General features: G+C 34.7%; 1 protein-coding gene across 1 annotated transcript in view; it reads left to right on the top strand.

The window, feature by feature from the left end:
- ADGB (androglobin) overlaps positions 1 to 27,437 on the top strand; it is a 174,864-nt gene that overhangs the window by 38,831 nt on the left and 108,596 nt on the right. The window contains exons 6-10 of the mRNA XM_032873132.1: positions 8,979 to 9,118; positions 11,613 to 11,699; positions 17,558 to 17,760; positions 19,664 to 19,804; positions 21,282 to 21,376. Coding sequence (XP_032729023.1) covers positions 8,979 to 9,118; positions 11,613 to 11,699; positions 17,558 to 17,760; positions 19,664 to 19,804; positions 21,282 to 21,376 — 666 coding nt within the window. The remainder of the gene's footprint in view (positions 1 to 8,978; positions 9,119 to 11,612; positions 11,700 to 17,557; positions 17,761 to 19,663; positions 19,805 to 21,281; positions 21,377 to 27,437) is intronic.

A 27,437-nucleotide genomic window follows, 5' to 3' on the forward strand; every position in this document is an offset into this window, starting at 1 on the left:
TCATTCTTCTTTATGGCTGAGTACTATTTCATTGTGTGTGTATGTGTGTGTGTGTGTGTGTGTATCCCGCATCTTTTTCTATTCATATATCAGTGGACACCAGGTTGCTTCCATATCTTGGCTATTGTAAATAATGCTGCAATAAACATAGGGGTGCATATATCTTTTCAAATTAGTGTTTTAGTTTTCTTTGTTTTTCTAGTAGTGGAATTCCTGGATGACGTAGCATTTCTATTTTTTGAGGAACCTCCATACTGTTTCCCACAGAGGCCACACCAATTTACATTCCCACCAACAGTGCACAAGGGTTTCTTTTTCTCCAATATCCTCTTCAACACATGTTATTTCTTGTCTTTTTTATTCTACCCATTCTGCCACCTGTAAAGTGATATCTCATTGCGGTTCTGGTGATGAGTGATGTCGAGCATCTTCTCATGTGTCTGTTAACCTGTATGTCTTCTTTGGGGAAATGTCTATTTAGAATCCCTGTTAATTTATTAATTGGGGTATTTGTTTTTTGGTGCTGACTTGTATAAATTCTTTATTTATTTTGGATAATAACTCCTTACTGTAGATATCATTTGTAACTATCTTCTCCTACTCACTATGTTGCCCTTTTCATGGCTCTGTCCGCTGTGCAAAGCTTTTTATTTTGGTGTAGTCCCAATAGTTTATTTTTGCTTTTGTTGTCCTTGCCTTAGGAGGCATAGCTAGAAAAATGTTTCTACAGTTAATGTCAAAGAAATTACTGACTATGTTTTCTTCTGGAAGTTTTATAAATTCAGGTCTCACATTTAATCCATTTTGAGGTCGTTCTTCCATTTAGAGTTTATTTTTGTGTACGGTATAAGAAAGTGGTCCCATGTCATTCTTTTGCATGTAGCTGTCCAGTTTTCCTCAGCACCAACCATTTATTGAAGACACTGTCCTTTCCCCATCATGTATTTTTGCCTCTTCTTTTGTCATAGATCAACTGACCATATAAGTATGGGTTTATTTCCGGATTCTTTTTTTTTTTAATTTTATTTAATTATTTGACAGAAGGAGAGAGAGATCACAAGTAGGCAGAGAGGCAGACAGAAAGAGAGGGGAAAGCAGGCTCCCTGCTGAGCAGAGAGCCGGATGCGGGCCTCTATCCCAGGATCCTGAGATCATGACCTGAGCTGAAAGCAGAGGCTTAACCCACTGAGCCACCCAGGTGCCCCTGGGCTCTCTGTTCTATTCCATTGATCTATATATCTATTTTTGTGCCACTACCATACTGTTCTGACTACTAAGGATCGTGGTATACCTGAAATCTGGAATTATGATACCTCCAGGCTTGTTCTTCTTTCTCAAGATTGCTTGGGGCTCCTTGGGTTCTTCTGTGGGTCCATATAAATTTTAATCTTATTTCTTCTAGTTCTGTGAAAAGTGTTGTTGGTATTTTGATAGGGATTGCATTGAATCTGTAGATTTCTTTTGGCAAGAAGGATATTTTAACAAAATTATTCTTCTAATCCATGAACATGGGCTATCTTTCCATTTGTATCATCTTCAATTTTTTTTTTCATCAGTATTTTAAAGTTTTCAGAGTACAGGTCTTTCACCTCCCTCATTAAGTTTATTCCTAAGTATTTTGTTCTTTTGGGTATAATGGTAAATGGGATTGTTGTCTTAATTTCCCTATCTGCTACTTCATTATTAGTGTATAGAAACGCACTGATTTTTATATATTAATTTTGTATCTGCAAGTTTACTGAATTCATTTATTCTAATAGTTTTATAGTGAAGTCTTTAAGATTTTCTATATATAGCATCATGTAATCTGCAAATATTGCCTTCAGTTCCTTTTGTAAGGTAAATACACAAGCCAGGTCACTCTACTCCTGCTAGTTTTTCCCTATTTTGGTGTATTCTTTTAAAATTGGAATTGTAGTCCTTGAAAGGTTATTGAATACTGATAGCAGTGATAATAAATAGATAGATGCAATTTTTACAGGACAAAAAACAAGGACTTTGCTCTCTCAGAGGCTGCATTCATGCGATAGGGAGATGGTACTTTGTTTTCTGGTTGGTAGAAATTTGTTCTCTCAGGGCCAGGGGCAAATATTTTTACTTGTTTCTACCTAATCCCCAGATGGCAGGGCTGAGTCAACATCTATGTGCATGGCAGTTGTAGTAAAGAATTAGAGTAACTTCTTTCTGACAAGATAAACATTTTTTCTTCTTTTTAAAAAATCTCTTTCTAGATATATACAATTTAATTTTTGACTTTTCCCTTCTAATTCTAGTTCAGTATTTATATGTCTATTCTTTGTTTTTCACTTCAAATATTTGAGAAACATATTCATAGCAATAAGTTCTGTTACCTTCTACTGCTTGATTTGGTATAAGGAGATGGACTCATCTTGGATCTACACTTTTCCTTCCCCTGTCACCTCTCCTACACTTTGAGTCTTGTTCCCCTTGCTGTCTTTTTCTTTTTTTCCTTTTTGTCTTCAGTTTCTTGATGCTTGCTCACCTTTTTGTTATTGGACACTGATTTTCCTTCTCTGCCTTCTTGCACATGTATCTTCTTCCCCTTTCCTGCTGTCCCTCCAAGCATTTGTCTTAATCATTCTTTGAAGCAAACCCTCCTGTCAGAAACTCTCTGCCTGACATTTAAGGTGCAGATTTTTACACCAGCATATCATTTTCCCCATAGAAGTATTTCTACTATTTCCAGTTTGTATTCTAAGGACCTGGAATCAAAGTTCTTCGACACCAGTCAGACAAATATTTGTTGAGGAGCATGAGGAACAATGTTATAAAACAAAGAAGTTCCTCTTTTCCTCTCCCTGGAAGTGATGGTACACTACTGGGGCCAAATGCAGTTGGGTCATGTTCCTTCTGTTTTCAGCATTCCTCTGGCCCCTTGATAGAAGCAATTAAGTGAGCACTTTCCACTCACAACATGTATTGCTCTCGGCTGCTTTGCTGGGAGTGTCCCAGGCACTGTCTCTGAATAAACAGGGAAAACATACACATTGGGACCAATAATTTTCTCCAGTTGCCATCAGTCTATCGATATGTTAAAAAAAAGTATTAGCTTTTGTTTCTGATAGACCCTTACACTTCTTAAGGACAAAATTATTGTCAAATTCAGAGTTTCTTAGACAGTAAGGTGCAGAAAACCACCAGTACCAACATGACCTCTTTTGTTTCCCGAGCCCCAGCCCCGACCCCCTGAGAGAAGTCTCTGGCCAAATCGTGCACCCCAACATTTGAAGCACATTCTCTCCCAGCCAGTGACATTTTTGTTCTTTAAGCTTGAGCAACAGTGTTTTCAAGATACACCATGACAAATTTTTTTTCTATCATTAAATTACTGTATACAAAATAGAAATGTTTTTATTTCATTATTATTAGCATTGTAAATGCTTTTAGTAAAACAAGTTCAAACATTATTAAAATTGTTCAAAGTAGAGAATGAAAATTCATTATTGTTCTGCCTACATGGACAATCATAATAAATGATTTATGTGTATCTTCCTAAACATTTTTCTTATAAATATATATAAGCCTACTACATATAATTTATAGTAATAGTGGGATGGTATGGTACTTCCTATTCTGTAATGTATTTTTTTCCCCTAACTCTAGGTATTATCTATACTAATATATATACTGATCTACCTTGTACTCCTTTGTTCAAATGTAACAACAACCATACATATTTTGTTAATTTTATCTTGACATTTAGATTATGACCAGTGTTTTACCAATACAATTCTGTAAAATAGCATCTTTGTGTATATATTTTGCCCATTTATATGACTATATTTTTCTGGGCTTTCTACATGTGGAATTATTTAATTATATACAAACTCTTTTTTTATAAGTATATCTAAGCTACTTTTACATTTTAATTTCTGTGCAATTTGCATTTGATATAATTGGGATTTAAGTCTGTTATTTTATTACTTGTATACTCTGTTACTTCTGTTATTTACTTTTTTTTTTTTTTGCATCTGTTTCCCTTTTTCTGTGTGTTTCTTGAACATTCTTTGGGATTCCATTTTGAGTTATTTCTGGGGTTTAGTGTGTCTCTGTGTATTACTTTCTTGTCTAGTAGTTGCTCTAGGGATTAAAATATACATGCTTAGCTTTTCACAGTCCAGTAAGAGCAGCATTTTGCCACTTAGATTAGAACATAGATAGTTAACCACCATTTGGGCCCTTTTATGCCCCCCCCCCTTATAGCATAGCTGTCTATATATTTTCTTTCTACATAGTAAGAACCTACTCATAAGTATTGTTTTTAAATGTCAAATATAATTTTTAAAGCTCAAGAGGCAAAGAATACTTTATAATCATTTTGTATTATTGTATAGCCATACATAGTTTATACTTTATTTATAGCTATACCTATGTTTATATTTTTTTCTTTGCTCTTTATTCATGCCTGATGTCCTAAGATTTCTTCCAGTTCCTTTTTTTTTTTTTTTTTTTTAATAAGAAATTCCTTTTACCATTCTTTTTTGGGGCCAGTCTTCTGGTGATAAATTATCTTAACCTTTTTTGGTCCAGAAAAAAAAATTTTTTAAAGGTTCATTTATTTATTTCAGTGAAAGAGAGTGCAGAGAGTGGGCCAGAGGAAAAAGGAGAATGAAGCTCAAGCAGACTTCACACTGAACACGGAACATAACTTGGGGCTCAATCTCACGACCCTGAGATCAAGACCTGAGCTGACACTAAGAGTCAGACACTTAACTGAATGGGCCACCCAGGTGCACCTTGTCTGAAAATGTTTTATTTCACCCTTATTCCTAACAGGTATTTTCACTCAATACAGCGTTGTGAGTTGGCAGGCTTTTTTTTCCTCAACATTGACAACTAGTTGGCTATTTTCTTCTGGCTTCTGTGGTTTCTGAGGAACAATCGGGTGTTCTTTTCTCACTAGCCATTTTAAGGCTTTTTTCTTTGTCTTGAATTTTCAGAAGTTTGAATTTGATGTGTCTGGGCGTAGATTTCTTTGGGATTATCCTCTTTGGGATATTCTGAGCTACCTGAAATTGTTGGGTCATGTCTTATGACAAATTTGGAAAGTTTTCAGCCATTATTCATTTAAGTGTTTTTCCAGCCCCACATTCTTTTCCCTCATTTCTGGGGACTCCAATGACACAGTAGTTATATCTTCTTCTCTTGTCTCACAGATCTTTGAGGTTCATGTCATTTAAAAAAATCTACTTTCCCTTGTTCATAATTTCTATTGAACTAACTTCTAGTTCACTAATTTCTTTGCTATTTGCATCTGGCTATTGATCTTTCCCTATGTTTTCTTTGTTTAAGTTCAATATTTCTGGTTGTTTCCTCTTTCACATTTTTTTACTTTGCTGAGATATCCTTTTTTTATTTGTTTCAAGAGTATTCATAATTGCTTCCTGGAGCATTTTTATGACATCAGCTTTACATTTCTTAACTAAAAATTCCAAATTCCCTGTCCTTTCAGCAATGTGGTCTGTTGACTGTACTTTCTCATTGAAATTTAGATTTTCCTGGTTTTTGCATGATGAGTAATTTTGGATAGTTTCCTGGACATTTTTAGTGTTCTATTTTATGATTGTTTTATAATTAAATTTTTTATTTAGCACGTACTCAACCTGTTTAGATTCAGAGTACACATCCTGGCTCACTTCCGTGGGCTGTGTTTCAAATGTTACTTTAGTTTATAAAGCCTATGCAATGCTACTTGGCTCTGCCACTCTTGTTTGTTATCCAGACAATAAGACTCCATCCCACAGTATCCTGAGCACCACCAGGGGTGGGGGAAGTGTACCTCCTCATTCCTGCATGGGCAGAGTGGGGAAATAAGAGTTTTTCCAACAGGCTCTACTAATGCAGAAAGCACTTCCTCCTTACTGCAGAAGGAAGACAGAAGTCCTAATTCTGCCCCCTGACTCCACTGGGGAGAGAGACCACCTTGTTTACTTCAGGACAGGCAAGGAAGTCAGAGTTCCACCTTCAGATGCTGTATGGGAGGGGCACTGCCTTTTACCCTGGTGAAGGTGGGGAAGTGCAGTCCGAGCTCTTTCTTCTCTACATAATTATGCTCATTCAGGTTACTTGCTCAAATCTCTGTCCCTGATCTTATGGAAGTGTGACTGATGTGATTAATTAAAAAGCATTTTTTATTATCCCTTTAGCATAGTCATAGGAGGAAGAGGATATAAATTTATGTAGGTATTTAGTTATCTTGACCTAGGAAGATATTAAGATTCCAATATGACTACATTCTAAAGTGACTTTTGGTAATTTATATTTATACTAATAAAGGAGGGCATCCTTCTTCATAAGCATGTAAAGTAATTAAATATTTTGATAGTCATTTAAATTTATGTGTTGCTAACACAGTAATCTCAGTAAAAACTGCCCAATATTCATCATTTACATGCAGTTAAAAAAAAAGGTGTAAAAATGTTTCAGTGTTCTATGATAAGGACTCAAATAAGTAAACTCAATGTTCTATGATAACATCTTATATATATTTACATTATATACTATTTATATATTATATATTTATGTGTAATATATTTTTTATTTTATTTTTTTTTAAGATTTTATTTATTTATTTGACCAACAGAGATCACAAGTAGGCAGAAAGGCAGGCAAAGGGAAAGGGAGAAGCAGGCTCCCTGCTGAGCAGAGAGCCCGATGCGGGCTTCAATCCCAGGACCCTGAGACAATGACCTGAGCCAAAAGCATAGGCTTTAACCCACTGAGCCACCCAGACACCCCATGTAATATATTTTTTAAAGTATTTATTTGAGAGAGAGAATGAGCATAAGTGAGGAGGTAAGGCAGAGGGAGAGAGACAAGGAGACTCCCCGCTGAGCCCCACCAGCTGGGCTCCCAGGACCCTTAAATCATGACCTGAGCTGAAGGCAGACCCTTAACAACTGGACCCCCCAGGTGCTCCTATATATATAATATTTAATTTCTTCATAAACTTTAAGGAAGCAATCCAACCAATGTATTAATATCAAGGAATCAAAAAAATTCCTAAGAAAATTGTGATACCTAGTTAAATTATGTTTTAGGTATATAATACTGAACGCATTTCCCAGTTATTTTCCATAATAGCTGTTTTGAGATGCAATCACATGCCATGTAGTCCATCTATTTAGACTGTACAGTTCGATGGTATTTAGCAATTAAAGCATTCTCAATTGAGATAGGTTATTGATTAGCTGGAAGCAGATGGCATTTGTTGAACTGGTTTAAGTTAAGTTCCTATTTTGGCTTAAAACTTTTCCTTCATAGGGATTCGGTTGGTTCCTTCAAAAATTTTTTGAAAATTAAAGTGTAGAAAGGGAACTGCTATTATTAGTTTTTCATTGTGGTAAAATATACATGATGTAATATTTAGCATTTAACCGTACAATTTGAATGTACAATTCAGAGGCATTACATATTTTTGCAAGGTTGTACATCCATCAAGACTATCTTCTTCTACAACTTTTTCATCATCCCAAACAGAAACTCTGTACCTATTAAACAGTAATTTTTCATCCTCCTCTTCACCCAGTCCCTGGTAACCTCTATCATGTCTTTTGTCTGCAAATTTACTTTTTTCCAGATACATCATATAAGTAGAAGTATACAATATTTGTCCTTTGTGTCTTACTTATCTCACTGGGTATTCTTTTGGGTTATATCATTTGAAATTAGGAGAGTGGCTAAACTCCAGTGTTTAATCCTGTCTTGCCCTATCTCAACTCTTAGGGAAATAAGAAAGACATGCAACCACTAAGGCAGGCGATATGAGTTCAGACTTACATGTGCCATGCAAAGAGACCAGGTTTCACCCTATTGCTCCTATCTACTTATGAAAAGTGGACCGTTCTTTGAATCTTCACTTGAGATGTTAACTTCTTGTGAAGACTTCCACAAGCTATATTTGTCACACCTTCTTTTCTGGTCCTAGAACATTTTGAACTATTATATTTGATATTGTTTGCGTGTATGTCCTCCCTCACTAGACTTGAAGCAATGCAATGGTTTAGGCCAGGTGTTTTCCAGATTTTTATGTTCACAGAGGTCGCACTACTGCTGAAAATATTTCTTGGGCAAGGGAATAAATCCATGATAAAATTTCACCTGTAAAACCAAAATCTAAAAAAATATATAGTTTTTTGACTTCATAATCATTAATATTATTATTTGTCTTAAACTTTTAATTGTGAAGTCATATGTATCAGGAAAATATATCATGATTTTATTAAGTAAAGTATCAATCAACTTCATGTTAAGAATTAGATCTTTAATTAGGAGCAGAAGCAATCCGGTAATTAGAAGTTTAATATCACTGACTCCAGCAGGATAATCAATAATTACTTATATTTGGGGAATTTGTGCTATGACTAAGTTGAGTTATTTAATTATGGCCAAACTTATCTATGGCTATATAATGTTTTGGTTCTGCTATTGGAAACTCTTTAATTTACTGCGTTATGTAGGATGGGGTACCCAAGAATATGTTTACGAGACTTCAGAAAGGGGCGCCTGAGTGGCTTAGTCATTAAGCATCTTCCTTTGTTTGGCTCAGGTCATGATCCCAGGGTCTAGAATCGAGCCCCACTTTGGGCTTCCTTCTCAGGAAGTGTGCTTCCCGGGAGTGTCCCACTCCCCCACTGCTTGTGTTCCCTCTCTTTCTCTCTCTCTCTCTCTCTCTGTCAAATAAAATTAAAAAAAAAAAAGACCTCAGAAATAGTGACATATTTGACATGATGATATCAACATATCTGTTGATATAGATAGGGATGTGCTGACATTACGTAAAATAATCCACTCAAATTCCCAGCCATGGTAGTATTGAAAACCAGTATGCTAGGCTTTAGATGTAAGAAGCTAAGGTAAAATTAAAAAACACTGAAAAGTCACATCAGTGCTGTACAATAATGGATGAGAGAAAATAATATTAGTCACTGATGCATTCCTTTTTTTCTCCTGTTTAGGGTTGCTGGAGAAAGATAACTATTGATGACTTTCTGCCTTTTGATGAAGACAACAATCTATTGCTTCCAGCCACAAACTGTGAATTTGAACTCTGGCCAATGCTTCTGTGTAAAGCTATCATTAAGCTGGCAAATGTTGAGTACGTGGAAGGAAGAATGATCACTCACTTATATAAAAACAAAAAGACAACAGACAGCTGTACATCTATATCATACAGCTTTATTTTTTTAAAATCAATGTAAAGGAGTTTTCTTTCCAAACAATGTAAATGTTCTAATATAAAAATGAATATGCCAAAATCACTAATTGGAAATATTGGGTTAGCCAGCAATAAGATAGCATTCTCCCAAGAAAAAATATTCAAAAATTATTCTATATCCAATGCTTTCTTGCAAATAGCGAGTGATCATGAGAAATAATGTTTTGGCTTACTGTGAGAAAAAAACTTGGTTTGTAGGGGGAAATATTGGTTCATCTAAATACAAAATAATATATCCTGGATCCAGTTCAAATATTAGGTTCTGTATGTGCAGCAATAATTTACTAATCTTGAAAACCTGAACTCTTCTGAGGGATGTCAGTATGTTCCTCATGTTTTTGGTAACATTGGTCCCTTTTAATACATTTGTGATGAAAACTACTCATATCTGCTTCAGTACTTGTGAAATCTGCTTGCATCTTCCATTCCTGCATGTCTTGTGCATCAACGTATATGAGACATGTCTGCTGTGTTCATTCTCTTGGCTTCCACCTACAGACACCCCAGGCCAATCCATCCCCCACCCAGCCATGCAAAAATAGTTTAGATGCTTGCGTTGCAAAGGCACGGCAACTTTGTATCATTGCTCAGTGGGAGAATTCTCACATACATGGCACTGGCTTGAATTTGATACCTTTCACCCTCCTACAGTGTGTGAGAGCATCTCATTCTCAATGGAACACCCACAGGCTCTAACAGAGACCACTTCAGCCCTTTGCTCAAATCTCAGCCTCCTCCCCTTCAGGAAACATAACCTTGTCTGTCATCAGACCTCTGATCTGCTTTTTGTGGATTTTGTTTTGGCTCCCCTTTCTCTCTCTTTCCCATGGCTACACAACAAAACCAGCCACTCCTACTGCCATCCTTGTCATCTCTTTTTTCTCTCACCAACCCTTGATTTTCTGTTTGGAATTTGTTTCACCCAGCTCACAACTCTTAATTTCAATGATTTTTTTTTTTCTTTTTTAAAGAACTCAGCCCAGATCTTTTTAGGTAGCTGAATAGCACTAAGTATTCATACTGGTGACAGCTATGTTTGTTTGTTTTGAAAGAAAATAATGTTCCTCACGTTCTTAATTCTCAGACCTAACTTGAATTTCTGAGAATTAGAGCTGACTTAATATCAGCGAAGTGTTAAACCTGTGACCTGGAAAATTGGAGTGGCAATTTGTCTTTCTTAAAGCTACAGTTCCATAGAATTTTATAGCAACCTAAGAAATAGGATTATTTTTATTTAAAAAAATAGATAAATCCAGCATGAAAATAAAGGACCAGACTAGATTTAAGACATTTCTGAGGCTTTCTAGTGGATACCTGAACTGTGTGGTACAACTTATATTTGTCTATACATTTTTCCCTCAGATTTAATAGTATATAGCAATTATTTTCATATAAGTTTTATCTTTCTACATTAAAAATTAATTTGCAGTAATTATGTCAATACCACTGTGAGCTATGCAAAGGATAGATCATTATTTTTTTTAAGATCATTTATTTATTTATTTGACAGACAGAGATCACAAGTAGGCAGAAAGTCAGGCAGAGAGAGAGGAGGAAGCAGGCTCCCCGCTGAGCAGAGAGCCCGATGCGGGGCTTGATCCCAGGACCCTGGGATCATGACCCGAGCCAAAGGCAGAGACTTTAACCCACTGAGCCACCCAGGCGCCCCCAGAACATTATTTTTATGAGGTTTTCCAGTTGTTTCCTAAGTAGGATTATCCACAGAGGAGTTTAGACTAGACTGTGAACTACCCCAAGTGATTTTTGTTATCTGTGACATATGTAGACACATCAAAATTCATAATATGGGGTGCCTGGGTGGCTCAGTGGGTTAGGCCTCTGCCTTTGGCTCAGGTCATGATCCCGGGGTCCTGGGATCGAGCGCCGCATCGGGCTCTCTGCTCAGTGGGGAGCCTGCTTCCCCCTCTCTTTCTGCCTGCCTCTCTGCCTGCTTGTGATCTCTCTCTCTGTCAAATAAATAAATAAAATCTTAAAAAAAAAAGAAACTGAAATCACAAGGATAAAAGACACTGTTCTATTTTTTAAAGAACATGTTAGTATACTGAATATATAAAATATATATAATCTAAGTTTACATATTTTATAATATATGTGAATGTTTTATGTATATGACATGAATATTAGCATATCTTTTTAAAATAAGGCTTATAGCATGTTTCTAAAATAAACATGAAATTTTATCTTTGGATCTCTAAACACTAACAAAACAAATCATCTGGCTTTTGCAATAGTATTTTCTTGTATTTAATAGGTAACCACTACAACCCCTACATTTTTCGTGGCTGTATCATTGTTTATTATTATTATTATTATCATTGCTACTAACTACGCTATTGTGCATTTGCCTCTTTAGCATCCATATAGCAGAGAGGAGAGAACTAGGGGAGTTCACTGTTATCCACGCACTCACAGGATGGTTACCAGAAGTGATCTCTCTCCAGTAAGTTTTACCATTAACTTCTTCATATATTTTTTTTTCTTTCTTTCCATGTAATGTTTCTTGAATTAAACATTCTTAATCTTTAAGAAAACATCAAGAAATGACATATTTTACAAAATGTTGGTTAAAACACTATTTTATAGTATTCTATAAAATTCCTTGAGAATTTCAGGATAAATTCTGTTTCCTTAAAAAGACTGTGAATTTACTCTTTAAATATCTGGATTACAAATGTGAAAACAATGTTAATTCTTTATTATGGTAAACTATTTACATGCATTCCTTTATATTATACAGTTACTACACTTATTCAATACAGAAACATAAAGGCAACTTTTAATTAGCCACACGTATTAGGAAATAATAATAATGAAATGCCTACTAGGTATTAGGTACTTTAATATAGTATCTCTAATCAGAAACCACAGTCTTGAAAATATTTAATCATTCATATGGCCTCATCAGCTGGGTATGTGTCATTACAAACAAGGAAACTGAAGCCCAGAGTGGTTTGGTTTTTATAAAATGAAATCCATAACTTAGTTATTGGATCATCTCCGATCTTTGATTTTTATTGGAAATGTACCATTCTCAAAGGATCCAGGTTAGAGGAGATTGAATTCAGTCCCCAGTAACTTGGATTCTACCATCTGAAGCATCTTTTCAGCAGGATAAACTAGCTGTTGCTTGGTTCAAATAAACATATCTGCAGGGTGAAAAAAAAAAGAAGAAAAGTAGACCCCTTCCTCAAGGGACTGCTTTCCTGAAGGGAGAGCTGATCATGATTTTTAGGGGATGATCTAGATAGGTCTTCTCATGGAAAATCCTTTTCTGATATCTAAGCAAAGAGAATATTCTTGAAATACTATGGGTAATGTTAGTGGAGGGAGGTTTAAAATGAGGCTTAAAACTGGGCTTTTCTAAATTTTTATCTTCAGCATTGATGGAATGCTTATAATTGTGCCTTGATTTTTCCTGTGCGATAGTGAATAAATACAGCAAAGACATGAAATCCTCAGAAGTCCATTGAAAGATGGTGAAGAAATAGGAAATCAAAATAATTTACAACTAGAAAATTAGTCCATTAGAAATTGTGAATTATCTCTTGCCAGAGTCATACATGAAAACTGAAAAGTGTTTCATACACTACCTTAAAATTAATGATAAAAATTTTGAGAAGTTTTAGACGTACTCTTTGCATGAATTTCTGGTTGCTATGCAATTTCTATGAAGATGATATAAAGGGGGAAATCTTGAGCTTTGGAGTCAGAACGATATAGCTAGATTTATGTTCTGACACTTCTGTTTCAAGCTGTGTGAATTTTGCAAGTAATGTAATTTCTCTGGGCCCCAGTTTCTTCATATGTAGAGTGGGGATAAAGTGACCTATTCTATATGGTTGTTCCAAAGATAAGTGAGTAGGTGATAGAAAAAGTAGCTACTGTACAATAGACACATAATTACTGTGAGTTTCTTTTCCTCTCTAGTGACTATCACTAGATTATTTAGTATTATCTAGATATATGTATGATAATTAGTAGTTAAACTTTGAAAACAGGGAAAATTCTAAAGAAGAATATGTGAGACTGATCCAAGCATTCAAAGTTATCAGTTTTCTCCTAAATACAACTAAAAAGTAAAAAAATACATACTTTGATATGTATGATTTATAATTTTTCCCATGAGTATTCTGTCACATTATTCATATAGTTTAAAATTATAATATACTATAAAATTGCAAAATTTATTTATGCATACCTATGTACTATTAAATGAAAAGGATGTCATGAAATACTATATAGATGATTGTCAAGAAATGTTTAGGTTGAAATATGGAAGCAATTGCCATCAGCCAAGGATGCAAGTGGGGGTCAGGTAGGGTTTCATGGAGAGTGTTCTCACTTGGTCTGAGTCTTTACTGAGTTTGTCTGAAGAAAAGGATGGAGAGGCCCAGTAAGGGCAGGAGAACAATATTCTAGGTGCCAATGATGTATTCAGGAGTGGGATGTTTCTGTTACCAGGAAGTATTAGAATGTGAAGAGAAAGCCTCTGAGGGACCTGTAGGAGTGTTCATGGTTTTACAGGGGTCAAGGAGAATTAAAATGCTGAAGTTCCAAACTTGTGTTGACTATTAGAACTTTTTCCCATGTGAAGATCAGTTAGGATGAAAGTGTTCTGTGGCATTTCCAACAGGCATCTTCCCTGCCACTCTCCTGTGGGAGTACCAGAGGGAAGCACTGGTCTACATACATTTATTGGCCTTGCCTCTTATGTTTTCCTTCAATTAATGCAGTTTTGCCATTTGAAAAGAAAGAAAAAAACCTTTTGACCCTCCATATAATAATAGAAACAATCAATGATATGTCTCTGTGGATATAAGAAGATGATTTTAAATGAAGAGATGATTAGTTCCTAGGCACACTTCTCTGATGTTGGCATAGTTCATCCAGAGTAGAGCAACTGGTCACCTCGCTTTTTAAAACTGAAATATAATTGGCATGCAATATCCTGTTAGTTTCAGGTATTGATCATGGTGATTCAACATTTTTATATGTTACTAGATGATCCCCGTGATGTCTAATCACCATCTGTTAAAATATAGTTATGACATTATTATTGACTATATTCTCTATGCTATATGTTGCATCACCGTGACTTATTTATTTCATAACTGGAAATTTTCAGTTAATCTCTTCGCCTATTTCACTCCACCCCAATGCCTCCCCCTCAAACAGCCAATGGTTTATTTCCTGTATCTGTATGTCTGTTTCTGTTTTCTTTTGTTTGTTTGTTTTTTTTCAGGTTTCTGGCTCAGGAATTTTTTTTTTTAATTTAATTTTTTCAGTGTTCCAAGATTCATTGTTTATGCACCACATTCAGTGCTCCATGCAATATGTGCCCTCCTTAATACCCACTAACAGGATCACCCACTCCCCCAACCCCCTCCCCTCCAAAACCCTCAGTTTGTTTCTCAGAGTCCACAGTATCTCTTGGTTTGTCTCCCCTCCAATTTCTCCCAACTCACTTCTCTCCATCTCCCAATGTCCTCCATGTTATTCCTTATGATCCACAAGTAAGTGAAACCATACGATAATTCACTCTCTCTGCTTGACTTATTTCACTCAGCATCATCTACTCCAGGCCTGTCCATGTTGATACAAAAGTTGGGTATTCATCCTTTCTGATGGAGGCATAATGCTCCATAGTATATATGAACCATATCTTCTTTATCCATTTGTCTGTTGAAGGGCATCGTGGCTCTTTCCACAGTTTGGCAACTGTGGCCATTGCTGCTGTGAACATTGGGGTACAGATATTTGGGGTAAATACTTTTGTTTGTTTTGTCTTTTACATTCTACATATAAATGATATCATATGGTATTTGTCTTTGACTTTTTACATTTAGCATTATACCCTCTAGATCCATCCATGTTGTTCCAAATGGAAAGATTTCAATCTTTTTTTATGGCTGATAATATTCCATTATATATATATATATATATATATATATATATATATATATATATAAAATGTGAGTGATATTCATACATATATATAATATGCCACACCTTCCTTATCCATATCTTAGCTCTTGTAAATAATGCTGCAGTAAACACAGGTGTGCACATATCTCTTCATACTGGTGTTTTCCTTTTATTCAGCTAATTCCAGAATTGGAATTGGATCATATGGTAGTTCTTTTTTCAATTTTTTTGAAGACACTCCATGCTGTTTTCCATAGTGGGTGCACCAATTTACAACAATGCATAAAGTTTCTTTTTCCACATCTTTGCCATACTTGTTATTTCTTATTTTTTGATAACAGCCATTCTAAACGTTATGAAGTAAAATCTCATTGTGGTTTTGATTTTTATTTCCCTGATGATTAGTGATGCTGAATATCTTTTCATGTATCTTCAATTATCCGTATGGGTTTTTTTTTTGAAAACTGTCGTTTCAGATCCTTTACCCATTTATTAGTTGGAGAGTTTGGAGTTTTTGGTTCATTTTATTTTGTTTCATTTGCTATTGAGCTGTATGAGTACTTCATACATTTTTAACTCCCTGTCAGATACACAATTTTGTAATATTTTCTTTCATTCAGTAGGTTGTCTTTTCGTCTTGTTGATGGTTTCTTTTGTGATGCAGAAGCTTTTCAGTTTGATATAGCCCTACTTTTTATTTTTGTATTTGTGCCCTTGCCTTTGGAGTCAAATCCAAAACAAACAAACAAAAAACAATATGAGACCAATGTCAAGAAACCTATGTTTTCTATAGGAGTTTTATGATAAAACCATATAAAGCCATGCATTCAAGTCTTTAATCCATTATGAACTAATTTTTGTGTATAGGTAAGATAGTGGTCTGGTTTCATCCTTTGGCATGTGGCTGTCCAATTCTTCCAACACCATTTCTTGAGGAGGCTGTCTTTTCCACACTGTGTGTCCTTGACTCCATTGTCAAGTTCATTGACTGTATATAGATGGGTTGATTTCTTAGTTCTCTATTGTGATCCATTGATCTAAGTGTCTGTATGTCAATAGTATATTGTTTGATCATTATAGATTTGTGACATAGTTTGAAATCAAGAAGTGTGAGGCCTCCAGCTTTGTTCTTTCTCACAATAGCTTTGGCTATTAAGAGTTTTTTGTGGTTCAATACAAATTTTATGATTTTTTTTCCTATTTCTCTGAAAAATGTCATTAGAATTTTGATAGGGATTGCATTGAATCTGTCGATGACTTTGGGTAGTCTGGACATTTTTACAATATTAATTCTTCCAGTCAATGAGCACAGAATGTCTTTCCATTTATTTGTGTCATCTTCAATTCCTTTTATTAATGTCCTATAGTTTTAAGTATACAAGTCTTTCACCACCTTGGTTAAATTTATTTCTAGGTATTTTACTCCTTTCGATGAGATTGTAAATGGGATTGTTTTTTTTATTTGTGTTTCTGATGATTCATCTAGTGTATAGAGTGCAACAGATTTTTGTATATTGATTTTGTATCCTGCAACTTGACTGAAGTCATTTATTGGCTTTATAGTTTCTGGCGGCGTCTTTTGGGTTTTCTATGTATATTATATCAAATAGCGACCATTTTACTTCTTCTAATTTGGATGCCTTTTATTTCTCTTTCTTGCCTACTTGCTTTGGTTAAGAACTGCAATACTATTGAATAAAAATGGTGAGAGTTGGCATCCTTGTATTGTTCCTAATCTTGAGGAAAAGATTTTAGATTTTCACAGTTGACTGAGTATGATATTAGCTGTGGGCTAGTCATATATGGTCATAATTATGTTGCGGTATGTTCTCTCTATACCCACTTTGCTGAAAGTTTTTATCATAAATGGATATTAAATTTTGTCAGTGTTTTTTTTTCCATCTATTGAGATGACCTTATGATTTTTATCATTCATTTTTAATGTGGTGTATCACATAGATTTGCAAATGTTGAATCTTAGTTACTTACATCCCTGGAGTTAATCTCACTTATTTAATGTGTTATTGAATTCTATTTGCTAATATTTTGTTGAGGATTTTTGCATCTCTGCTCATCAGAGATTTTGGTTAGTAATTTCCTTTACTTGTGGTATCTTTATCTAGTTTTGGTATCAAAGTAATGATGGCTTTATAAAATGAGTTAGAATGTGTTCCTTCTATATTTTTTCAGAGTTTGAGAAGAATTGGTATTAATTATTCTTTAAATGTTTGGTGGAATTCACCAGTGAAGCCTGGAGTTTTGTTTTTGTGGATTATTTTGATTGCTGATTCAATACCTTTGCTAGTAATTGGTCTATTAAGATTTTTTATTTCTTTTTGATTTGGAAATTAATGTTGATGTGTTTTATCTAAGCCCAGGATATATGGACAAAGTATGGGAGCTCTTGAAAGAAATATTGCCTGAATTTAAGCTGTCAGTTGAGTCCAGTTCTGAAAGCAAAATAGCTATGTTAGATGCCAAGTTAAAGGAACCAGTGAAGGACAGCAAAGACTTCAAACCTGAAGGTTCAACGACAGCTCTAAAGGTACCTGAGAAAAGTGACAAAGCTCCAAAGGGTAAGACATTTCATATTCCAATGTCATTCATGTGTTCAATATGGATATTGTGTATAAGTGATTTACAGTCATTGCTGAATTTAATGATTATTTGTTGTCATTATCATTTACTGTGTTGTGAAAATAATTAGGATCTTATCTTTCTAGGATTTTAGAATTAGTAATGTTGTTTACTAGATGTTAGTTATTATTCCACATTTTTCTCTCTTTAAAAATCAAGGGCAACTATATATTTTGATGATACTGAAGTAATGTAGTATTAACATAGGAAGACACATTAAGCATCAATTTCCATCAGACACACTTCCTTATATGTTATATGTAGAGTGGAATGGAGCAAAACTGCAAAGGGGAAAGTTGTCCTATTTTGTCTTTTTTTCTTCTACCAAGGAAATTCAAAATAGACACAGTATGGATTTTGATTTGCTGACCATTTGTTGTAAGGTTGAAGTTCAAATTTGAAAATAAAATAATGTCAAGTTATTTTCAAAGTGTAAGATCGTAAAGTGAGAAACATATTGAATAATTATTTTATATTTTCTAAAATATTTCATATAGCTATGCATATGAATAATAATGTTTTTATAGTAAAGTAGAATTAAATATACTAGGATGTATTCAGATTTTTATATACCTCAAAAGCATCTATAATGATCTTTAAAATATTTGTTTTATGAAATCTTATATTTTGCCCAAATTTTTCCTTAGCAAGATCTTATCTACCAGCATTTAACATGCAGAAGTTATTGCTATAAATGTTCCTCAAGAGTTTACCAAGATCAAGTGTATGAGTGTTATCTGCCTATCATAAGCCCTTCTTTTTTTTTTTTTTTTAAAGATTTTATTTATTTATTTGACAGAGATCACAAGTAGATAGAGAGGCAGGCAGAGAGAGAGAGAGAGAGGGAAGCAGGCTCCCTGCTGAGCAGAGAGCCCGATGCGGGACTCGATCCCAGGACCCTGAGATCATGACCTGAGCCGAAGGCAGCGGCTTAACCCACTGAGCCACCCAGGCGCCCCATAAGCCCTTCTTTAAATGACCTAATGTGCATTAGTTTATGAAAGGAAACAGAAAAAGAAGGCTGATTAAATTTGTTTTACCTAGCATATCTCAAATTAGTTTGAACTTAGGAGCCTTTTTTCATGTATCACAAATTAACACACGTATATCCATCCATTCAGATATATTATTTTCTGAGTAGAATTCCAATAAATGTTCCAGGAACTAACAATAATCTGGTGAACAAAATCAGATGTGGAACTTATCTCCTAGTGCTTATGATTAGTGAGAGAGACTAACATTAATTTTAATTCTAAAAACCATTACTGTATACTAAGACATGAGCCTTGAAGGAAAATACAGAAAAGTATGGGAGTGCATACTTAGTCTAGGGCATCATGGAAGAATTCCCTAAGGAATTTTGAGCTATGTTTACAAAGATGAGAGGGATTTCTTGAGGAAGATGAGGGAATGTGGAAAGAGCATTTTCTGTGAGAAAATAGTAGATATACATCTTATGATGCTGGAGGAAGAATGAGAAAACTAGCCTCATTCTAAAATGAGAAAACTAACTTAAAATTATATATAGTGTATAAAATTATATATTGTTAGATATATATTATATTCAAATGATCATCTCCATTTAGCAAAATAAATGTATACTCAATAACCAATAATTTTTCATGTCTTTGGCAGTACATTGCCAATTTTCAAAGTTTTCTATTGTTTTATTTTGATGTTTCCAATTAGAGGTGAGTAGTGTTTTGGGAAATTTGTGGCTATTGTTTTACATTTAAATAACATTATTGTTTTGGCCACCTTTTCAACATAATAACTGAATAAGTAATATAATTTGAGATTTTGTAGTTAAAAGATTTATCATATATATTTTTAATATGTTAGAAAAAGCAGATGCAAAAGATGTTGGGAAGAAAAAGAGTAAAAATGGAGAAAAAGAAAAGGAAAAAGAAAAATTCAAATGGTCACTTCATGCTTCAAGACCCTCATCAGATGTACAGTACTCACTGCAGTCTCTGTCAGATTGTAAGATTTCAGTATTCTAGAATAATAGCTATTTTAGCTGTCTCCTAAAATGTTGGGAAAATTTGGAGTTTACAAAGTTGGAATACAACTTTGGAATATAAAAGTGTATTGCCTGTTTAGACATATCTAAATAAGCTTGCTCAAGTTTGCCCATAATCGTTGAACTCTCAAATCAACATGCATGCATGTGGGGGCAAAGCTTACATGTGTGACTGAAACCAAGGTTGTCCCAGTTCTTATGGTACAACAGTCACAGAATTGTTTGCATGGAGGAGGACATATACTCATAAATGTATATGTTATGTATTAACATATAACAATCTGTTACATATTGTTATATATAGCATATTATAATATATAAAACATACTACATAAAATACAATCATATTATATGACACATTGTAAAATATCCATAAATATTGATATATAATTACATAAGCTATATAAATATAAAATATAATTACATATTAGTATATATAAATATATGTTAGTATATGTTTCCTCTGTATAAATAAACTATATATATATATATATATGTGTGTGTGTGTGTGTGTGTGTGTATTCCTAGATTCAGGTCTCTGCTCCATGAAAAATATACAAAGTTTAATTTAAATGTAAAAATATGTTTTCATAAGTTTCATATATTTTACCTTTTAATCTTTTCTAGATTGATCCTGGTTCATATTTAACTTGTATTTTGTGGCTCTAAAAATATTATTCTTTAATAAATATCCAATACAGTTCAATATTAGTGCTTGAATTTGTAAAGGGATAAAAAAAACTTTTTAGTTAAATATAAAGATAATAGAGAAAAATAAATTATACCATTTTAGCCAGACTCTTTAAAGAACAAACGCATACTGAATCAAATATAGTAATTTCAGGTCTGTTAAGAAATATGTGAAAAAATAAGTGATGCTCAGAAACATTAAATATTAAGTAGCTCATATTGTACACCTGAAACTAATACAACACTGTATGCTAACTATCCTGGAAATAGATGATAGATAGATAGATAGATAGATAGATAGGAATTTCCTGGCCAAATGTATCTATGTTTTCTTTCTTCTTGAAATGACATAGAAAGTTCTAGCCTGCTTTAAATTCAAAATAAGTTTTTATTTATGAAAGCTAAAAATATTTCAATTTTAAAATCATTCCTTTTGAATATAATCATGTGTAGACTATTATAAGTGACATTTACTAATAGCTAGAGTTTTTTGATAACTTTTTTATAGTGACATAAAATGATTTCTTAAGCAATTAAAATGTATTATGATGAAGGCAAAACTAATGAGATGTTCTATAAAATAGATGCATATGTGACATTTAACATTTATTAAATGCATTTACAGTCATTTACCTATTTTCACCATGCAAAGATGTGCTCATTAAGGAATTTGAACAATCTGGAATGATCTACTGACAGACCCATTCAGCTAGAATTTCCATGACATGGTATATGTTTTTTCTACAGGTTCTTCAGCAATACAGTCACCACACATGGTTGTATATGCTACGTTTACACCCCTATATTTGTTTGAAAAAAAGATCTTTTCATTAGAAAAAATGGTAAGCGCTCAAGGCCAGGAAGCACAGTACCATTTATGGTGTGTGTGTGTATGTGTGTGTGTGTGTGTGTGTGTGTATGAGTATGTGATAGAGTGTGTGTGTGTATGAGTAGGTGGATGAGAGAGAGAGGGGGCAGTGGGGAGGGAGAGCAAAAATAGAGAGAGAGATTATTTGTTGTCATAGAAGATATATCAGAATTTAATTAAATTCTATACCTGGATTTCAGTCTACTTATCTTTAAAATATTAGACACTTGAACACAGGGACTTGGAACATTCAAAATTATCTTAGATGATTGCAATAGTTTCTTATTTAAAAAATGTATAATTTTTTCCATTCTAAGCAAAAGAAAAGGCAAATGAGTTATATATTTCAGTAAGAATCATATAAACATATCTAAATTACCTGTCCATAACAGATCATAAATATTTGTTTAACATAAGATGATTTAAATGAACTCACAACCACAGCTGGTAAACTACTATTATAACCTCCTTATAATCTTTAGATAATATACACAAAAAATGTTAATTGATTTTTCTTGTAAGTCTAACAATTTGGAGGAAATTTAGAAAATATATACAAAGTCATTGGAATTAAAATATTCATAGTATAAATACCTAGACATACACAATGCTAACATTTTGGGATATACCCTTTGATTTTTTTTCTTCTGTGCATATATTCTGTATAAATATGTGTATAAACTGTTTTACACAGTGGAATTAAATTTTATGAATTTATTAAATTTTAGAAGCCAGTTTTTCACTTTACACTCTATCATTAATTTTTTTTCATGATGTTAAATATTTGACCACACAATATTTAGTAGTAGTATGGTGTATTTAGGTTTCTAAACATGTATATATATATTTAAGTAAATTAAGTAAACATGGGTATATATTTAAATATATATATTTAAGTAAATATATATTTACCCATTTCTCCCACTCCCACCTTCTGCCTCTGACAACTCTACCAATCTGTTCTCTATTTCTGTGAGCTTGTTTTGTTTTGTTTTGTTTCAGATTCCACATATGAGAGATCATGTGGTATTTGTCGTTCTCTGACTTATTTAACTCAGCATAATGCCCTTGAGGTCCATCTATGTTGTCACGAATGGGAAGATTTCATTCTTTTTATGGCTGACTAATATTCCATCATTCCATTTTCATTTTGCTGCTCTAATAGTTTGGGTTCCACTGCCTTGTCTCTGAGCTGACTTATCCTTTCTATCACTTCTAGTCTGTTGCTGAAGTTTTCTAGTGCATTTTTCAGTTTAGTTACTGTATTCTTCAGCCCTTTGACTACTCTTCATTACTTTCTTGTATTTCCATCTTTTTGTTGAAGTTCCCACTGTGTTCATCCATTTTTCTCCCCAATTCAATGAGCATTTTTATGACAACTATGCTAAACTTTTTATCAGACAAATTACTTATCTCCCTTTTATTAAAGTTTTTCTCTGAGTTTTTATCTTGTTCTCCCTCTCTCTCCTTTTGGAACATATTCCTCTGTTCTTTATCTTGCTTAATTCTATTAGCTTCTATACAGGTGATGAACAATCATCTCTCTCAGTCTTGAAGGAGTGGCTCCATGCAGTAGATGAAGCTTGTCATTCAACCTTGCCTCAGTTCTGGTTGTCACTTAAACCTTTGTGTTTGTCTGGGCAGAAACTATCATATATTTTTTTAATTTTATTTTTTATAAACATATATTTTTATCCCCAGGGGTACAAGTCTGTGAATCGCCATGTTTACACACTTCACCGCACTCACCATAGCACATACCCTCCCCAATGTCCATAATAACCCCACCCCCCTTCTCCCAACCCCCCTCCCCCCAGCAACCCTCAGTTTGTTTTGTGAGATTAAGAGTCACTTATGGTTTATCTCCCTCCCAATCCCATCTTGCTTCATTTACTCTTCTCCTACCCCCTTAACCCCCATGTTGCATCTCCTCTCCCTCATATCAGGGAGATCATATGATAGTTGTCTTTCTCCGATTGACTTATTTCGCTAAGCGTGATACCCTCTATTTCCATCCACGTTGTCGCAAATGGCAAGATTTCATTTCTTTTGATGGCTGCATAGTATTCCATTGTGTATATATACCACATCTTCTTTATCCATTCATCTGTTGATGGACATCTAGGTTCTTTCCATAGTTTGGCTATTGTAGACATTGCTGCTATAAACATTCGGGTGCACATGCCCCTTCAGATCACTACGTTTGTATCTTTAGGGTAAATACCCAGCAGTGCAATTGCTGGGTCATAGCAATTCAACATTTTGAGGAACCTCCATGCTGTTTTCCAGAGTGGTTGCACCAGCTTGCATTCCCACCAACAGTGTAGGAGGGTTCCCCTTTCTCTGCATCCTCGCCAGCATCTGTCATTTCCTGACTTGTTAATTTTAGCCATTCTGACTGGTGTGAGGTGGTATCTCATTGTGGTTTTGATTTGTATTTCCCTGATGCCGAGTGATATGGAGCACTTTTTCATGTGTCTGTTGGCCATCTGGATGTCTTCTTTGCAGAAATGTCTGTTCATGTCTTCTGCCCATTTCTTGACTGGATTATTTTTTCTTTGGGTGTTGAGTTTGCTAAGTTCTTTATAGATTCTGGACACTAGCCCTTTATCTGATATGTTGTTTGCAAATATCTTCTCCCATTCTGTCTGTTGTCTTTTGGATTTGTTAACTGTTTCCTTGGCTGTGCAAAAGCTTTTGATCTTGATAAAATCCCAATAGTTCATTTTTGCCCTTGCTTCCCTTGCCTTTGGCGATGTTCCTAGGAAGATGTTGCTGCGGCTGAGGTCGAAGAGGTTGCTGCCTGTGTTCTCCTCAAGGATTTTGATGGCTTCCTTTCTCACATTGAGGTCCTTCATCCATTTTGAGTCTATGTTCGTGTGTGGTGCAAGGAAATGATCCAATTTCATTTTTCTGCATGTGGCTGTCCAATTTTCCCAACACCATTTATTGAAGAGGCTGTCTTTTTTCCATTGGACATTCTTTTCTGCTTTGTCGAAGATTAGTCGACCATAGAGTTGAGGGTCTATTTCTGCACTCTCTATTCTGTTCCATTGATCTATGTGTCTGTTTTTGTGCCAGTACCATGCTGTCTTGATGATGACAGCTTTGTAGTAGAGCTTGAAGTCTGGAATTGTGATGCCACCAACTTTAGCTTTCTTTTTCAATATTCCTTTGGCTATTCGCGGTCTTTTCTGGTTCCATATAAACTTTAGGATTATTTGTTCCGTTTCTTTGAAAAAAATGGATGGTACTTTGATAGGAATTGCATTAAATGTGTAGATTGCTTTAGGTAGCATAGACATTTTCATAATACTTATTCTTCCAATCCAGGAGCATAGAACATTTTTCCATTTCTTTGTGTCTTCCTCAATTTCTTTCATGAGTACTTTATAGTTTTCTGTGTATAGATTCTTAGTCTCTTTGGTTAGGTTTATTCCTAGGTATCTTATAGTTTTGGGTGCAATTGTAAATGGGATGGACTCCTTAATTTCTCTTTCTTCTGTCTTGTTGTTGGTGTACAGAAATGCAACTGATTTCTGTGCATTGATTTTATATCCTGACACTTTACTGAATTCCTGTACCAGTTCTAGCAGTTTTGGAGTGGAGTCTTTTGGGTTTTCCACATATAGTATCATATCATCTGCAAAGAGTGATAGTTTGACTTCTTCTTTGCTGATTTGGATGCCTTTAATTTCTTTTTGTTGTCTGATTGCTGAGGCTAGGACTTCTAGTACTATGTTGAATAGCAGTGGTGATAACGGACATCCGTGCTGTGTTCCTGACCTTAGCGGAAATGCTTTCAGTTTTTCTCCATTGAGAATGATATTTGCAATGGGTTTTTCATAGATGGCTTTGATAATATTGAGGTATGTGCCCTCTATCCCCACACTTTGAAGAGTTTTGATCAGGAAGGGATGCTGTACTTTGTCAAATGCTTTTTCAGCATCTATGGAGAGTATCATATGGTTCTTGTTCTTTCTTTTATTAATGTGTTGTATCACATTGATTGATTTGCGGATGTTGAACCAACCTTGCAGCCCTGGAATAAATCCCACTTGGTCGTGGTGAATAATCCTTTAATGTACTGTTGAATCCTATTGGCTAGTATTTTGGTGAGAAATTTTGCATCTGTGTTCATCAAGGATATTGGTCTGTAGTTCTCTTTTTTGATGGGATCCTTGTCTGGTTTAGGGATCAAGGTGATGCTGGCCTCATAAAATGAGTTTGGAAGTTTTCCTTCCATTTCTATTTTTTGGAACAGTTTCAGGAGAATAGGAATTAGTTCTTCCTTAAATGTTTGGTAGAATTCCCCCGGGAAGCCGTCTGGCCCTGGGCTTTTGTTTGTTTGGAGATTTTTGATGACTGTTTCAATCTCCTTACTGGTTATGGGTCTGTTCAGGCTTTCTATTTCTTCCTGGTTCAGTTGTGGTAGTTTATATGTCTCTAGGAATGCATCCATTTCTTCCAGATTGTCAAATTTGTTGGCATAGAGTTGCTCATAATATGTTCTTATGATTGTCTGTATTTCTTTGGTGTTAGTTGTGATCTCTCCTCTTTCATTCATGATTTTACTTATTGGGGTCCTTTCTCTTTTCTTTTTGATAAGTCTGGCCAGGTGTTTATCAATCTTATTAATTCTTTCAAAGAACCAGCTCCTAGTTTCATTGATTTGTTCTACTGTTTTTTTTGGTTTCTATTTCATTGATTTCTGCTCTGATCTTTATGACTTCTCTTCTGCTGCTGGGTTTAGGGTCTCTTTCTTGTTCTTTCTCCAGCTCCTTTAGGTGTAGGGTTAGGTTGTGTATTTGAGACCTTTCTTGTTTCTTGAGAAAGGCTTGTACCGCTATATATTTTCCTCTCAGGACTGCCTTTGTTGTGTCCCACAGATTTTGAACTGTTGTATTTTCATTATCATTTGTTTCCATGACTTGTTTCAATTCTTCTTTAATTTCCTGGTTGACCCATTCATTCTTTAGAAGGATGCTGTTTAGTCTCCATGTATTTGGGTTCTTTCCAGATTTCCTCTTGTGATTGAGTTCTAGCTTCAGAGCATTGTGGTCTGAAAATATGCAGGGAATGATCCCAATCTTTTGATACTGGTTGAGACCTGATTTAGGACCGAGGATGTGATCTATTCTGGAGACTGTTCCATGTGCACTAGAGAAGAATGTGTATTCTGTTGCTTTGGGATGAAATGTTCTGAATATATCTGTGATATCCTTCTGGCCCAGTGTGTCATTTAAGGCCTTTATTTCCTTGTTGATCTTTTGCTTGGATGATTTGTCCATTTCAGTGAGGGGAGTGTTAAAGTCCCCTACTATTATTGTATTATTGTTGATGTGTTTCTTTGATTTTGTTATTAATTGGTTTATATAGTTGGCTGCTCCCACATTAGGGGCATAGATATTTAAAATTGTTAGATCTTCTTGTTGGACAGATCCTTTGAGTATGATATAGTGTCCTTCCTCATCTCTTATTATAGACTTTGGCTTAAAATCTAATTGATCTGATATAAGGATTGCCACTCCTGCTTTCTTCTGAGGTCCATTAGCATGGTAAATTCTTTTCCACCCCCTCACTTTAAATCTGAAGGTGTCTTCGGGTTTAAAATGAGTTTCTTGTAGGCAACATATAGATGGGTTTTGTTTTTTTATCCATTCTGAGACCCTGTGTCTTTTGATTGGGGCATTTAGCCCATTAACATTCAGGGTAACTATTGAGAGATATGAATTTAGTGCCATTGTACTGCCTGTAAGGTGACTGTTATTGTATATTGTCTCTGTTCCTTTCTGATCTACTACTTTTAGGCTCTCTCTTTGCTTAGAGGACCACTTTCAATATTTCCTGTAGAGCTGGTTTGGTGTTTGCAAATTCTTTCAGTTTTTGTTTGTCCTGGAAGCTTTTAATCTCTCCTTCTATTTTCAATGATAGCCTAGCTGGATATAGTATTCTTGGCTGCATGTTTTTCTCGTTTAGTACTCTGAATATATCATGCCAACTCTTTTCTGGCCTGCCAGGTCTCTGTGGATAAG

This window comes from Lontra canadensis, unplaced genomic scaffold (genome assembly GCF_010015895.1).
Source record: "Lontra canadensis isolate GAN:19392208 unplaced genomic scaffold, GSC_riverotter_1.0 scaffold47, whole genome shotgun sequence".
In the NCBI taxonomy this organism is placed as follows: Eukaryota; Metazoa; Chordata; class Mammalia; order Carnivora; family Mustelidae; genus Lontra; species Lontra canadensis.